This window comes from Drosophila simulans, chromosome X (genome assembly GCF_016746395.2).
Source record: "Drosophila simulans strain w501 chromosome X, Prin_Dsim_3.1, whole genome shotgun sequence".
Classification (NCBI taxonomy): Eukaryota; Metazoa; Arthropoda; class Insecta; order Diptera; family Drosophilidae; genus Drosophila; species Drosophila simulans.
The window spans coordinates 9,507,677-9,524,883 of NC_052525.2; the positions used below are offsets into that span (position 1 = coordinate 9,507,677).

At 42.1% G+C, this 17,207-nt stretch overlaps 1 protein-coding gene across 1 annotated transcript; it reads right to left on the reverse strand.

Annotated features, from left to right (window-relative positions):
* Positions 1-1,690: 1,690 nt before the first annotated feature.
* On the reverse strand, positions 1,691-4,501 carry LOC27207725 (chitinase-like protein Idgf4). Its single transcript, XM_016183401.2, has 4 exons — positions 4,351-4,501; positions 3,772-3,891; positions 2,626-3,186; positions 1,691-2,487 (listed from the first exon to the last, which is right to left on the reverse strand). The coding sequence occupies exons 2-4, from the start codon at positions 3,887-3,889 to the stop codon at positions 1,838-1,840; spliced, it is 1,329 nt and encodes a 442-aa protein (XP_016038719.1). The 5' UTR covers positions 3,890-3,891; positions 4,351-4,501; the 3' UTR covers positions 1,691-1,837.
* Between the last annotated feature and the right edge of the window lie 12,706 nt (positions 4,502-17,207).

Here is a 17,207-nt window from a genome sequence, read left to right on the forward strand (position 1 = left end):
AATTGCAACACGCATACACTACTTAATGTCGCAAAAGCAACAATTATAGCCAAACTAGAGTATGGTTTGTTTCTGTACGGCCATGCTCCCAAAAGCATTCTAAACAAAATAAAAACACCGTTTAACTCCGCTATCCGTCTAGCTCTCGGCGCCTATCGCTCTACCCCAATAAATAACTTACTTTACGAATCGAATACTCCCCCCTTAGAAATGAAACGAGACCTTCAAATAGCCAAACTATCCCAAAACCTAATCTTCTCCAAAAACACACCAATACATAAGATCTTGAAGCCTAAAAAAGCTAATAAGAAAAAAACATCAACAATAGACCGAACAATCAAGCTTAGCCTAGAACTTAATCTACCCTACAAACCGATAAAACTCCATAAAAACAGACCACCATGGACCCTCCCCAATCTAATAGACACGTCACTTAGAATCCATAAGAAAGAACAAACATCTCCAGACCAATACAGAAAATTATACGAACACACAAAGAATAACCTCAAAACACATAATTTCATATTCACTGACGGTTCAAAAATTAATTATACAATATCATTCGCCATTACAACGGAGACAGACGTCTTGAAATACGGCACACTGCCCCCATATTCATCCGTCCTCACCTCCGAAACAATCGCCATCCTAGAAGCAATAGAACTTACTAAAAACCGAAGAGGCAAATTTATTATCTGTTCCGACTCCCTATCCGCAGTAGATTCAATTCAAAACACAAATAATAATAGCTTTTACCCAAGCAGAATACGATCGCTAATAACGCAACACGCACCTAAAATTAAAATAATGTGGATTCCTGGCCATTCAGGAATAAAAGGAAATGAACTAGCCGATCAAGCTGCAAAATCAGCAAGCAGTATGCCACTTATCCTCACCCCAAACATAAATACCACAGATATAAAAAAACACCTTAAAGCCGACCTTGCGACAAAACAGAAAGAACACATAATAAACTGCAGTCCATGGTACCAATCTATTAACACGAACACCTCACACACATGCGATTACCTTAAACAATCCCACCCAAATTGGACCAGACTCGACCAAATAAAAATAATACGACTTCGACTAGGACACACAAACATAACCCACCAACACTACCTAAATCCCAATTCAATACCAACTTGTCCGTTTTGCCAAGGTGATATTTCTTTAAACCACATATTAAACTCATGCCCATCCCTCCTACAAACCAAACAAGATATATTTAACAACACCAACCCTCTAGACCTTCTTAGCAAACCCAATCCAGATAACATACAAAAACTCATACTTTTCCTCAAAGAAACTAAATTATACCACAAAATCTAAAAACAAAACAGGCATTTGTACATAACAAGCCAGCAATTAGTTACCAAATTAGATATTAACTAAATTAAGATTGTAAATAAACATTGTAAATAAATATAGCTGTAAGCCCCGTAGCTAATGCTATACTATCTAAGTTAGTCTAGTTTTGTAAACTATTCTATCTATCATAATAAATAAATAAATAAAATTAGCTAAAGAGAGTGGCTTAAAGCAGATGTGCAAAATGTGGAAAACTCAAATTATAAGCAAGAGGGAACGCTAAAATCGAGTGCCTCGACTATCAGATACCCGTTACTCAGCTGGTTGGAGCTACTTAGTTATGCAAGCAACAAAAGTTCAGAAACAAGTAAGAGACAAGTTTTTTGGTGTCAATGTTACATTAATTTAATTTGCATTTCGTGTTTACACAGGCTTGCGTTGAGTCAATTACATAAAAAAAACAGTGGGGCAAATAAAAACACGTTTGTTCTTTCGTTCCGGAAAAGAATCAGGAGAATGAGGAGCTCTACAACTTGCTCTTGACCTGGCGCAGGATGGGGAACTTGTCGTGGCCAGTGCAGCCGCCGCGGAAGTCGTCGAAGCTCAGATCGACAACGGCGATGCCGCCGAGTCCTTCGCGCTTAACGTACTCCGCCTTGATGGCCGCCGTATCGGGATCCTCGTAGCCCACCCAGACTCCATTTTCACCACTGTCGTCGGCGGAGCGGTAGGCATAGCTTCCAAAGCGCTTGGTCGGATCGCCCACCTTCCGCAGCGGACCATCGGCGCCCTTCAGATGCTGATTGGCGGGATTGGGGAGCTTGGCGCACACCTCTGGCCAGCTAAGAAGTCCGGGGATCTGGGTCTGGGTTCCGGCAGGAGCCACACCATCAGCCTCGGCAACTGGTGGAAGTCCAGTCAGTCCCGAATCCTTGGTTAATTTCCAGGCACGTCCGTAGGTGGCAATGCCCACGTTAATCTTGGCGGCCGGAGCACGGTTTCCGGTCCAGTATTTCACCTGGTAGTTGATATTGAACTCCGGGTTGCGCTCGTTCAGCTCGTAGATCGGTGCCGGGAAGTCGGCCACCTCGTTGTTGCGCTCGGGGGTCTGGAAGTCGTAGGTGTGCAGGTTCACGTAGTCCAAGTTGTTGATGATAGCGGGCACATCGAAGAACACTACACCAGATAAACAAAAAAATATTGAAAATATAATAAATATGCTGGGCAATAATAAAAGCAATGTTTGGCTTAGTCTTTCAAACTAAACCTAATAAATGAAATGTAATACAATCGAAATTATTTATGTTTACTCACGCGAAGAGTTCACATTGGGCAGGACACTGAGACCCAGGATGTAGCCATCGGGACGGAAGGCGTTCTTCAGTTCGCGAACCAGGGCGGTGAAGGCCTCCTTGTGCTCCTCGGCCTTCTCGTCGACGACATGATCACCGCTGAAGATCTTCTTGAATCCCTTCCAGAACTTGCCAATGCTGCCGTGCACCTTCTTCGGCTTGTTCTTGGGGAACTGCCAGCCGAGATCGAGGCCATCGAAGCCGTAGGTCTTCACCAGCGAATGGGCACTGTTGATGAACGGAATCCTGGCATTGCTGCTCTCCAGCAGGGTCAGATACTTGTTGTTCTCCGGGTCCACGGTGTCCTTGTCGCCACCCACGCTGAGCAGGACCTTGAGGGCTGGGTACTTGCGCTTCAATCCCGTCACCTGGCGGAACAGGCTGCTGCCCAGATCCAGGTCCAACTTCTCATTGTTGCTGACCAGCTTGTTGCTCGAGGGATTAATGCCGGCATATCCGTAGACCAGATGGGTGCAGTACTGCAGGGCGGGCTCCAGATCGGTCAGGATCAGCTTGGAGAGGCCTATTTGAGTTTATTTTAGAATAAGGAAATTGTGAAATACATTCATAAATGTAAACAGGAAGCGTTGAGTTAATCAATAAAATGAATTGTCCCCGAAAAAGCATGTGTTTAATATTGCCAACACTTCATTTCCAGTGAATCCTACACTGGCAGCTGAAAACTCGAGTGTGCTAAAATAAGCCCGATTTGCATCATCAATTAGCGCCTTGGAGGTGGCACCTCTGGACATGAATCATCATCGTCGAACACCCGATGCCAATTTCAATTAGTTCAAGTCTGGCGTTTTGTGTGGGCTTTCCTCTCCATATGTAATTTACTCAAATTGGTTGCAAAATATCCCCTCTGATCTTGTGACCCGTTGCCAATTATCAGCGCCGCAAAAAAGTACACAATTTTATGCTTTTAGCATGTGTCTATGAAAAGTGAAAATCATCTAATTGAATTGAGTCCGCGCAGCTCTCTATCTCTTGGTTTCAAAATACATACGCATATGTACATACGTATGGGTATATACATTTTCCTTCCACCGATAACCCCGATTCTTATCAACTATATAGCCAAGAACGAACTAGAAGTGGGACTTACCCTCGCGGACAAAACTGCTGCCGTCGTAGTAACAAAGTAGATGATGAGATCCGGCGGCGGAAATCTGACCAATGGCCAAAGATCCCACCAGAAGGGAGAACAGGGCGTAGAGCTTCATAGCTGTGAATAGGAAAATATATATTTATATAGGAACTGTTAACTCTCGGAAAGTTCCAGAGTAACCACTTTATGTGTGATATTCTAAGACTTTAGGTTATTTTTAAGGCCTGATTCTTATGGAAAACAGCAATATTTTAACATTCTGTGATTCTGAATTCAAAAAGTTAGAAATGGAATATTCTTAGAAAACTATAAATAGATCGTAGACTTATAGAGAAGAAGCTGAACAAGCTGTATTCCCACATACAATAAATACATCATTAGAGAATCAAACAAAATGGAATTCTGAGAAGCCCGAAGGTTAAACTGAATCTCTGATTATTAAAAGTGTACATCAAATAAGTTATAGTTCCAGTTCCAGGCCATAAAGTCTACACAAATTATCACAAGGCACAAAGAACTCAGATCACAGAAAAAAAAAAAAGAAACAACGGAATATTAGAGTGACTCTCCACTGACTTGTTGTGCTCGCATTAAAGGTAAAACTGAAACTGTTCGCCGGCGGAGGTGATCCAAACTTTAAGTGAACTCGTTGAGAATACGAAACCGGGCAAGACGAAGGGGGCAGAGCGAGAGGCCGATGAAGCTGCGGCGGGAGAGACGGAGAGCGAGGGCAAAGCGAACGCAGCGAGAATAAAACTCGACTTTGGAAATAAGATCGGAGCAAACAGAAGAGAGACGGAGATAGAGAACTTTGGCAAACAAAAACAAAAAAATTAGAGATGTGTGTGGAAAAACAAAAACAAGCCAAGCTTAGCTGCGAAACGAGGGGCGACTCATAAGTACGCATATTGATAAACGATAATGATCTGGACGACGAATGAATTTCAATTGATTTCGAGAGCTTTGAAAACTTTAATCATCGCACAGCAAATAACCTTCACTAATTTTGAGTGAAATATTGTTCTGTATTCTTAGCTCTCCAGTTAATCACTTTTTACAGATCTCTCATTAATTGCATTTAAAGTGGTTAAGTAGTTTCAGTGTGAGTAGAAAGAGAAACATATAATACAGATTTAATGAAGTAATTAATAATCGAAGTTTACTCTAATGGAGGCATCTATTAACTTATTTATATGGTTATGCACTTAAACAAAAGGACACTGCTTAAAGCCTAATCAGTCCCACTAAATTGTAAATATCTACCAGTGTAGCTGACTAATTAAATTAGTTGTAATACATTTGATTTGCCTTAAACTACAATTTATAAGCTGTTCTGTTCGTTTGAATAGCTCGTTATCTCCGTTTGAAATCCGTAATTAAATCTAGCTTAGCCGCAAAAATTTCACCAGCGCCACAAAGCCTGGTTGATCTGCTCTCGTTTTTGATTTTCTCTATTAAGTGATTAAGTGTGTGTCATTGTTGTAATGAATTTTTGCTATCAGCTTTTTTTGTAATTTGGTTTTTTCGCCACCAGAGCCTGTTTTTAGCCCCGCGCCTCTCCCCCCACCCCCTCCCCTGTTGTGATGTCATCGTTACCGGGAATCGCTCGAGCAATTATACAATCAGGCCAGCGCGTCGGGCATTATTAAGCTATATTCACTGTACGTGTGTGTGTAGGTAGATATATCCCCATTAAAGCGACAGCGGCTTTATTTGTTTATTTTTGAATTTTCGATGGAGGATAAGTTGCCGAAAAGCGAAATAAAATATCGTACAGCGCATATAAATCGCAAATTGACAAAGTAAACTCAACTTCCACGATTTCGCCGCCTGGCCTTTGCTCTATTAATTTGTGTAAAATTGATTTTAATAAATAAACACTAGCTGCATTGTCGCCACCGTTTTCGTTTTCGTTTTCATTTTCGATTTTAATTTTGATTTCGATTTGGATGTTTTAGTTTGTCTCGGTACTCAAATGTTTACTCATGGCATCGCCTTGCCAATCGGCCGACTTTATCAATTTATGTCAGCGGCCAGTGAGGTCAAACACACACACAGATACAGACACAAGCACAGATACAGATACAAGCACAGATACAGATACAGATACATATATGTAGATGATAGATGGGTCCGATTTGGGTCCGTCTCTAGTCTCATATTTAGTTTTAATTTGCTGCCCCATCGAAGGGATTTATTTGCTCGGGGGGATTTCGACTGCTTTTTGGGGCTTGGCTTTTTGGGTTGGGCCTGCTAATGGGTTGAGTGGCTCACTGAATGTCAACGGCGATGGGATCGGGCTTATGGCATTGGTTACTCAACAACTTCGCTTTTTTTCCGCATCGCTTTTACACCCATCAAGGGCACTTCAGTTCACGAATGATCCGATCCCCGGGGAATGTTTCATCTGATATATTTAATTTACTCAATTTACATTGCTGGCCCGAGAGTATGCTGCATTTTTGCATCGGAATTTGTCAGAAAATATGAAATCGAAAAGCATGTAGTTTAACAAATGCAATGCAATGCTCGAATAGTGCATACCCTTTTGCTGGCCAGGACTTGCTTGCACATATAAACCGTTTCGCTTTAATTGCCGAACAGTTTGTTGTGCTATTAAATGTGCAATGTTCTGGCAAAAAGCAAGACAATGCGTAAATAAACCAATTAATTGTCCAAACTATGGCATTGTGTATTGTGTACTTATCCTTAGGCAGCGGGTATGTAAAAACCAGCCCATATAGAAACCAATTTATTTGCCACGCAAATTCGCAAACAAAGTGCAGAGGTGTGTGTGTGTGCGTGCGAATATCCCAGTATTTGATGCACATATTTGAAATTGTAATTAAACCCACCTTAATCAAGTGCTCCGTGCACTGGGTTGGTGGCAAGGGGCGAGGGGCAGGCCAGGTCAAACAAACAATAATTAAGTAACAAAAATACTGCCTTCTGCAAATACCGCGAATAAAAAAGAGGCGACAATGAGCAATGATTTAACAATAAAATGCAATAAAAAGCTGCCGTTGTGGACAATTCGATGAATTTTATTTATTTTTGTTATTAAACGTGTAATCAGTGAGAAGTAAACAATTAAAAATGTTGATTTCACGCGCTCGCAATTCGAGTTTTATTTTTTATTTCACGCCTTCTCACTCTCTCGTTTTGCACTTTTGCGGAAAATTCTGCCTGTGCTTGTGGGTGTGTGTAATTTAAACCAATTAAACACTCACCAAATAAACAAGCATCAACAAATTCCCCCTCAGTTGCAAAACCCCACCACCCCCCGATTTCCCACCCAGATTTTCCCATGTAAGTATGATTTACAAAATGGCTGCGAGCCGCAGAAATAAAGCCAACTGAAATGGCGAAAAAAAGCGCCATAAATAAATTTAATACACAAATAAAAGGAGTGAAAACGATAATCAATGACCGGCGATAAATGAAAAATGAAACAAATATGGAGCGGAAAATGGAGGGGAAAAGCCACAAGGAAACTCGAGCAACAATTGAGAAAAGAAACACGAAACTCCATAAAACAGAAGCAATGTAATCCTTTGAATCACGTTGCTCGAGAGGCTTAAAAAAACCTTAAAAAAATTGTGCAACATAAAACTTGGATTGTGAATAAAATGCTATTGAATAAGAACACACAAAACTTTATTTGAAGCGATTTAAAAATGCCTATAACCTATTTTAAATCAATTTATTGCACGTTGATTAATGTGCCCTTAAACAAACACCACTTTGGTTAATCATTTCTGCACAGATACCATTATTTACACGTAAAACTCTAACAACCCGCCTCTACCCCTAATTTGAGTAATAAAATTATTACATTTTTAATTCGCTTGCTATTGTGGGTTTGTCATAAATCGATTAATTAATGTTCTGTCGGTGGTTGTTAATTTTGCAGTCTTTTTTTTGTTTTTGTGTTCTGCTGCCCTTTTGTGATGGCATTTTTTTGTGTATTATTTACTCTAATTAAATGTGCAGCATATTTGAAATGTCCGGCTTCGGCATTGAAATTAATCGTTTCTTTCCCCCGCTTTTGTTGCAATATTATTTATACTTTCGCAGCAATTTTTCAGCGTTTTATTTTCCAGTTTTCGAAAGCTGACTGAAATATCGACTTGGAATTACAGCCGTTGTTGTTGGCCTTCGCCTTCTGTCATAAATCCAGCGACAACATAAAAATTGCATAAGGAATAAGAATACGGAAAAATGGACGGCAAGGAAAACACACAAAAAATTGCAAATAAAATTACGCGAAACAGACGCTGGCGACAGCAGTCAGAGAAACACACACACACACACATATATATATATATATAAAGATATTTAAATATATATATCCAGGACATTCGTTTTATATACGTTTATGTATTTTGCATGTCGCCTAACTTATATTTGTTTGTTTCGCCTCTCTTGCCTCCTTTTTGTGCGCTTTTTTGTGACGTTTCGGGATCATTGGATGGCTGAAAGGCAGAAAAGGCGAGCATGGGTTAAGGCGCGGGGTCAGAGGGTTAAGCCTGGGCCCGGCATAAAGTCAATGATGCACAAAACTACGAGCACCAGCAGTGGCAACAATGAAAGCGGAGGATATCACTCATCACAACGAACTAGCAACACCCTGTAAAATATGATGTTACGAAATTTTAAGATCAATAAATGGTGACTACTTAACGATACTATTTTTTAAATATAAATATGCATTTTAACTTAATCAAAATAGTTTTCACTTATCATTGTACCCTTTGGGTACTATTAAATTTTTAGCTGGATAATATTAAACTTATTCTCCCAACGTTTTAAACTGCTTTTGCATTGGCTTGCCAATATGCTCGATCGATACCCTAGAGTATCGCCACAAAGGATATGGCATCTGCATATGGGCACGCTGAACAGAGGCAGTTTCTCCCGAATGTTCTGGGCACGTGCACATTGCGCATACGCCCCATCGCACAGGGGGGCGGGGGCAAAGGAAGGCGGTGGAAATTGCTTTATCATATATGTATATGCATAAATATCTGAAAAATATTGTTTAATGCCGGAGCCGTAGCCGAACCCACAACGGATCGGGAGTGGGATAATGGATTAGCCCGGATGCGGAGCATGGCTGTACATATACTGAAATCTGGAGCCCCCACTGAATGTCAATGCCTGGTCCTTAAGCAATTTTGATCGATGACTTGGTCGCTGGCTCACGCACTAAACTGATTGACTGACTGCCTGCAGCAGCGATTGACTGACTGAGTGCCTGACTAACTGACTAGCTGACTAACTGACTTACTGACTGACTGATGGACCGAAGAGTTTTCTTCTCTAACAAATGATGTTGGCATGCTGGCAGCCAAGACAAAGGCTCCTGGCTTCTGGCTCCTGGCTCCTGGCTCCATTGGTCATATCTCAGCTACAGCCACTGAATTGTGGTGGGAGGGAAAACTTTTTGCTCAGATTGCCTTTGCCTTAAAAAAAAAAGCAGAGAAGGTCACTGGATAGCACGCATAGATAAGCAGCGATGTCGAAAGTTTTGATTGAAATTAATAATTTCCAATTGGTATTTTAGGCGGCACTTTCTGCTTATGGCCCGTCACCCCTCGTCCTGATCTCCGAGTGCCAGAAGTTGTCAATTTGTGCCAAGTCTGTTGCCCAGCAATACATCTCTCCGCTTCGTTCTTCTGCTGCCACTTTTTGCTGCTCTGGTGACGGCACCTTGGTAAAATGATGTTAAATATCGAGTAATTTATTAGTTTTTCAACTGCTTTTTCTTTTAATTAATAAATAGGTTAGTTTTTGAAAGCAACAACGAAATATGTTCTTCAGATATTTGTAGATAGAAATTTGTTTACCTCTCCGATCGCTTCACCACTGTGGTGCCACCTCCACTTCCTTTCGACTATAGACTATCTAAACTAAAGTCTAAATATCCTGGCACGCCTGAATTGCTTTCGCTTCCACTCTGCCTCTCCTTCTGTCGTTGTCGCCGTAGTTGTGTAGAAGGCTCCACTGCCTCTGGATGGATGAAAGTTTCCATTGGTTTTGTCTGCTGCCCCCCATCCGCTCATCTACGTTGGAAAGTTGGGGGTATAGCCGGATATCGAGTCAGCAATCCTCGCTCTCAGTCTCGGTTTCAGTTGCTGCTCTCGTTGTTGTTGTTTATCGTGACATATTTGCGGGGCGGAAAAGCGGGGAAAAGCGACGAGGCAAAGCAGTGAAGCTGCCTGCGGAAGTATGCTTTTCTTTGGCTTGTTTCCTGTTGCCGGCTGCGAGCTTCAGTTTGCTCCTGTTGCAGTTTCATACACTAACACTAACACACACACACCCAGGCAAACATCTCCATCTCGATTTCATTTGCTTGCTGCTTAGAGGGGGGAATGGAGGAGTTGGGTACTACTCCACTGTCCGTAGTAGGGCATTGAAAATTTCCAATCAAATTCAGTCAGCGTGAAACCAGAAATTTCGCCCCAACGCAGTTCACGCTGCAGTTCTCAAGATCCTTAAGGGGGCGAGCCATCTACATCGACATCAACATCGACATCGACAACCGCAGGAGCAAAAGTTTCCCATCCAGCAAACAGCAAAACACTTCAAAAAATGGCGCACTGCATAAATTTCCATTTGCATTTTTCCCCTCGCAGCAACGACGGGAAAAAAAAGCCAAAGAAAAACAAAACACAAACTGCTGCAAAATATTTCGCTAACGATAAAACAGAATTGGGGGAAAAATACAACCAATTATTAGGTGATAAGCCTCTGATCGGTTAACGAAGGGTTAAGCCACTAACTTTTTGAACCTGCCTATGGAATTTCATCTCCCAAATGTGGAAGCCATGACGATTTGGTTTTAAATGTATATAAGATGTGATTAATTTGTTTAACCATTTTTAGAACTTATCTTCTACAATATCCAATCTGATTTTGGTATTCAAGACTAGCTTTTCCACCTTTTCCGTGTTTTCCGAGCTTAGAGATTGCTTTGCCAATTTGCAGTTGCTCGTCGGTTGAAAACCACTCACTGATACGGTTGCCTTTGCGGTTGCTCCAGTTTGCCGATTAACCCATGAAGCCGGCAACTCCTTTGTTCCTTCATTTTTGCATCTATCAATTCAATTTGCAATCGCATCCCAATCCCCGCACTGATTCCACTCGATTGATCGCCCATCTTGAGATTTGCTCATCTAATTTCGAATGCAAGGGCATTTTTGCAGCCTCGTCAAAGTCAAGCTGCGTTTTCGGTGCGGCCAACTGTGCGTATGCGCAATCAAGTCGCTGGCAGGGCAAAAAGGCATCAAGTGGAGCAGAGGAAACTTAAGCAATGACCATTCATTCTGCTGCACTGACTCCCACCGTACTCCCTTCTCTCGAAAGATGCATTGCAATTGTTCCCTTCTCTTATTTCTGCCTTGTTTTTTATTTCCATTTTTTCTTCTGCTGGCAAACGCTGGCAATGATTTTTCTTCCACTGCTCCTTTGGCGGAGCCATTACTTTTGCTTTAACTTGCACTTAGCCGCTGACAAAGCAGCTGCAACTGGTTGAGCGGGGCTCCAGGGGCATTCCGTCCAAGAACGGGGTCCTGGGGCGGACCATGTGCATCATTACTCTTGGCAGGCACAGGCGAGCGCATGAGTTGACAACTCCAGTGTATTGGCTGCCATTTCTGGGCAGCACAAGAAAAGACAAATATTGCACATGTCATTCGACGTGAGCGAGTATGATGAGCTCGATGGGCAGGACAACGAGGGCAGGGCCAGGAAGAACTTATCCACGTAGGGTTACCATCGGAATGAGACAAATTCCCTTAAATGTAGTTCGATATCGTACTGAAATAACTACACCAACTGGCTAAAGGAAATATACAGTATGGCGATCAAACTAATTTAAAATTTTAACTTTCATGTTAATGGAACACTCGTGAATGTTTATTATAATGCTTTTCTATTTATTGCACTTTGGATCACCTTTTCGCAATGCCTTTACATATCAGGGTATAAAAACAATCAGGCAATCTTGAAGAATCTTAACAGAATTTCCATTACGAGCATCTGTTTCTGGGGAAGCATATTTCAAGCTAGATTTACCGATAGTCCCAGTACTCTGCCTTCCACATTCGCTTCTCTCTCTCATGCCACGTATCACCATCTCTCTCTCTCTCTCTCTCTGGTAGTGATGCGTTCTCTGTTCTTCGCTGCGATTGCCTTCTGAATTGACAACTCCGAGACGACTTTGGGGTATGACTTATTCATGTCAACCGCTGACAAACGGCGTCGAGAGCTGCAGATAAAGGAGCGTCCTCCGCTCCGCTCCTCCGAGGGGGGTCCTTCGCGGAGGGTCCCCTTCCAGGGGGTCCTTCGAGATGAGACTGCGGGCTGTCAGGGGGTCCTTCAATCAGGTGCAGATGCAGTGGAGGGAGCTGCAGGAAACACTTTTGCCAATGCCATTTGGCGTTGGCATACTAATGAACTGTCACACGCACAAAACCGCCTCAGCCTGTTTTAGAGGTTTTGAGGTGATGTCTAACCCATCCGCCCGCCCGTCTCTTTCTCCGCTGCCTGTTGCCGTCTCTTTCGCTGGCAGCGCTCTCGTCTCAAGTGCCCATATATCTTTCAGGCAGTTGGGCGCTTAAATTACACTAAATCACATCCAAACAAATTGAATTTTAAGTTGGCCATAGAAAAACCGCAATGCAGCCGCCTCCTGCAAGGAAAATCACTTGAAAGGGGGTGGAAAATGGTGGTCGGTGGGTGGGTGGATGGATGGATGGTCGGGAAAACGGGAGCCAGCAGAGAAGTCCTTGCCAAAATGACGAAGCAGTCTCGTCTCTCTTACTCCCTTTCTCTCCCTCTCTCTCTCTGTTTCTCGCTCCCCCAGGTGTCTTTCATCTTCATCTTATTGTATTTTTGAGGCAGCCAGCCCAGTCCACAGTTTGGCGCCCACTTCGCCACCCACAACAGACATTAGGCTGACAAACAATGCGGCCATCAGCCCCCGGCACGCCCCCTTGCCAGCGTGTTTTGGCCAGATTGATGTCAGCCAGCCAACACTTGAAATTGCAGTCGGTGGCCAAAGAGCGGCTGGCCAAAAAATAGAAGAAGCCCGTCGAAGATTCCAGGCGAAAAAGCCAGGAGTAGCAGCACTTGGCTATGCAAAAACACCAGAGCCGCAAGAAAAAAGACACCTGAAGAAAGAAAGCTGAAATGCAAAGAAGCAAACTCGAACCGGAAGCGGAAGAGGCTCTGATTTTGACGCTGGTTCAGGTGACTAAGTGAAATTATAGAACAAATTATGCAGTTTCAAGAAGGAGCACGGACGTCAGCAGTTAACAATGGGATGCGATTATCGGAGGTTTGAAAAATATATCAAATGTTGTGGGTGGTATAGGGAAAATTGGCTTTTAAATCAAAAGGTACAGTATGCCTTTGTATACAAGTTATATGGTATTTTTGCCAAAACTTAACGAAAAGGATCTTTGAATTTAAATATTGATTATTATATTCTTTGTAAAATGATTATTTAATTTGCAATTACAACTTATTGAAATATTAAAACTAGGAAATTGTGACAAATTTAATATGAAATATTACCAGAGGACAAGTATAAAATACAACAAGTGTTGAATAAATACCCCATAATCAAGAAATGAATACTATGCCCTGGGCCTTGGCTTCTAGCTACGGAGAGTCCTTTGTTCCCTGTTCTCTAGTCCTGCCAACACCTAGGGCCATCCAGAAAATCCCCTTGCCCTCCCCCCTTTTTCCACCAGCCATGGGCGGCGTTGACTAACGAACACTATCAGTTAAATCTTGAAATTGCACTTGGCAAGCGTTCAACATGCCGCACCTTCTTTTGGCCACTGCACCACCCATCAACTCACCCAACTCGATGCCCGGAAAAGCCACCACCCACCGCATTGGCGTGGTTGACATGCAAACATGCAGCCAAGGACCTGGTCCTGAACTCCAGCCAGGACACCACTTAGCCAAGCTGTCCAGGTGAAGAGGAGGATGGGTTTTCCTTTTTTGGAGGACCAGGCGCAGAGGCGGTGGCATTCCAAATTGCTTCGCATTACAAGCCGTTCAAGGCGCGAAGGATGTCCCAGGATCTTTTGTGCCCCAACCATCCAACCATCCAACCAACCAACCAACCCCCCGCCCCGTCGCTCTGCTTTCCACAATTTTCATTTCATTTTTCGGTTCGTTTTTTAACTGCTCGCCGCAGATGCTATCAATATTTATCTTGCTCTTCCCGGGCAAAGAAAAAAAAAGAAGCTCGGCCTCTGTTTTCCTTTGCCTTGCCACAATATTTCTCCTCGAGATTTCATATCATTTATCAGGCTCGACGACAAATTTGTCATTCTGAATCTGTCAATTTCTGCTTTATTAATATTATACGAGGCCAACTGGCCACGCCCCCCATTTCGTGGGGCGCGAGTTGGTGCAAGGGGGAGATTTTCACTTACAGAGATTTGATGAACCCACCGACCGCAGAATCCATATGTACCGCACACATCCTCGGCCCCACATCCACATGTCCTTGTGCGCGTGGGGCGGTTTCCTGCGGTGGGCGTGTCTTTCGGGCGGTTGACTTGCTGTTGACAGTTGTCTCCGTCACAGCCTCAGTGGTCCTCGTGTGTGTGTTTGTGTGTGCCACAAAGTCACCTGTGTGGGCGGAGTGGCAGCAGAATATCAGCCGAGAAGAATTGTTGCCCCTAAAGAAAGGACGATTTATTGCCTCCTTGCAAATGTTCGCATAATTCAGCAGATGAGTTTTTAGTTGACAGCTCCAGGAGGTGGGCGGCGGCAATGTCGGGGGCGTGGCAGCGAGAGACCCAACACAAATTCAGATCCAAACTAATTGACTTGGCTGTGCGCAACAAGACAGTAGGCTCTTTCTCTAAGGACACGTCTAATATCACATATAATTATATCATATATGCATTTGTGTTTTTTAACAATCGTTTTTTATCTTTATAATCATTTTTAGCCAAGCTATGATGAAAATACCAAATAACAATTTTTTAAGTTTTGGCAAAATTTGGTCATCAAATAATCTGATTTTTTGGACACAACTTAAAAAATAATTGTCCAAATATGGAATGCCATGCCTCGTTGAGCTTGTAATTAAATTCCCAATCAAACTGTGTTCAAAAATGGGATTTGTAATTTTTTGCATTTTTGCATATTTTGATGATGTTACCCCTTACAAAAAATTGCGAAAATTGACCCAAAAATTAATTTTCCTAAATTCTTCAAAAAGTGATAGGGATCGTTAGCATTGGTAATTAGCTGTTCAAAACAGTTATTCTTTCCCCTATATAACAATTTTCAGCGAAGTTGTGACGAAAACTCCGTTTGTAAATATCAAGTTTTTAGCAAAAGCCGTTCTTTCGAATTTCGGTCATCAAATAATCATTTTTTTTATACAACTTTAAAAATAATTGTCCAAATATAAAATGCCATATCTCGTTGTGTTCGTAATTAAATTTCCAATCGAACTGTATCCACAAATGGAAATTCTATTTTTTTGGAAATTTTGATGATGTTACCCCTTACAAAAAATGCGAAAATTGACCCAAAAATTAATATCCCAAAATCCGTCAAAAATCGTTAGGAATGCTTAGCATTGGTAATTATGTGCTCAAAAAAGTTATTCTTTTATATTAATGAGCATTTTTAGCCAAATTATGATGAAAATCCTTTCTTTTCTTTTATTGTCCACCCAAAAGAAGATTATATTAACACTTTAATCAATATTGATTTCACCAGTGTACAGTGTCCTCTGTATCTAAGCACATGTCATCATATAATTCATGTAAATTGCCAAACGATTTCTAATCAAATTGAGCAAAGAGCTGTGAGAAATTTAATGCCATAAACAGACTTTTTGGCACGGCATAATTTAGCCAACCTGAGTGTGTGTTTAAGGGAGCATGAAAGAGTGGTGTTTTTGGGGGAAAATCACCTGGCAGCAAAAAATTGCCGACGTTTACGCCTGCGAATTTTATTGATGGCATAAATAACAAAATAAAAAGGTCGGCGGAAGAAGACCGGAACTGTTAATGGCTGGTGGGGACGGGAGTAAGAGGGTGCATATGCCAGTCGAAGGGTCGAAGGACATCCCTGGATTCCGTATGTATTTCACCCCCGATTATGGCCAGCCGCTGGCAGGGCATGTCCTAATCTGGCTAAGAATGCTCTTGGCCACAGCAGCCTTTTTTACGTTTCAGCCCTATGCTCTGCGCATATCAATTCCTTGTCTTAAATTGACATTTTTCTGGCCTCGTCGACGGCTCAACTTTGTCTAATAACATAAACATGCCGCACACACACAGACAGCTACACATTAGGGCGGAATGTCCTGCGTCCTGGAATCGTCCTTTTGCTGACTGCCTCCACCGCCATTTTCGGTCATAAACCAATCAAAAAATAATTCAATGAATTTTTATTGCCGAATTATGTTAAAAGTGATTTGAATGCGACAAATGCGAGGGCCATTCAAGGCCAGATAATGATAATGGGAAAGTGAAGTGGGCGGCCAAAATAGCAGAAGAGCCAGTGGGTGGGTAGGAAAAAAAGCGGGAAAAGTAGAAGGACAAGAGAAGAGGAAGATATAGCTACGATAGTAGTTGAAAATAGAAATATTAAAGACAATTACACAACTAGCTAGCTTAGCTAGCAATAAAATGTTTAATAATAAATTAGTATATTATATATATTATATATCAAACCAAAAATAAAATGCCATACTTAAAGTGACGCTTACGCTCTTTTCATTTCTGACACATCCTTTTCCGCATCCTTATCCTTATATATTATGCATCCATATCCTGCTGAAACTTTGCCTCTTCATTTCAGCTGCATAATTTTCACTAGCCAATTAAATTTTTGGATCTGGATTACGGAAAAGAGCTGCCAAGGCAAACACCTCAAACGCACGCCCTCCCTTTTCACGACTTTTGAAAGTGTATCATTAACAAACGCACATAAAAAACAAAAAGAACAAGAAGAGCCAAAACAACAACAACGTGCGGTACATATAATAGTTTTCCCTGGGAAGTGGGGCAAATATTTTTGGTTTGGCAAAAAGTTGTGGCGCTTGTTGTTTCTTGGTTGTTTTGGCAACAACTTTGCTGTTGACAGTTCTATCTCTCCGTCTCTGTCTCATCTCGGATCGCCCTTCTCTCTCGCACTTGCTAAGGGCCGTCTCGTTCACTTGTGCCTACATATTTACCATGAACTACTAAAGCGAAGCTTGTGCAAATTAATTTAAGCGCCACATGCAAAAGAACTCTCACGCAAAGCAAAGTCTTCTTCGCACCTTGTCACTGCACCTGTCCATGTTTTTGCCGCCGCCCCGCTTTTCATAGCTTTTCCTCCCGTTCTCTAGCGATTTTTCATCAACTTTTCTTGGTTTTCCTGTGAAGTGCGTTGGAATT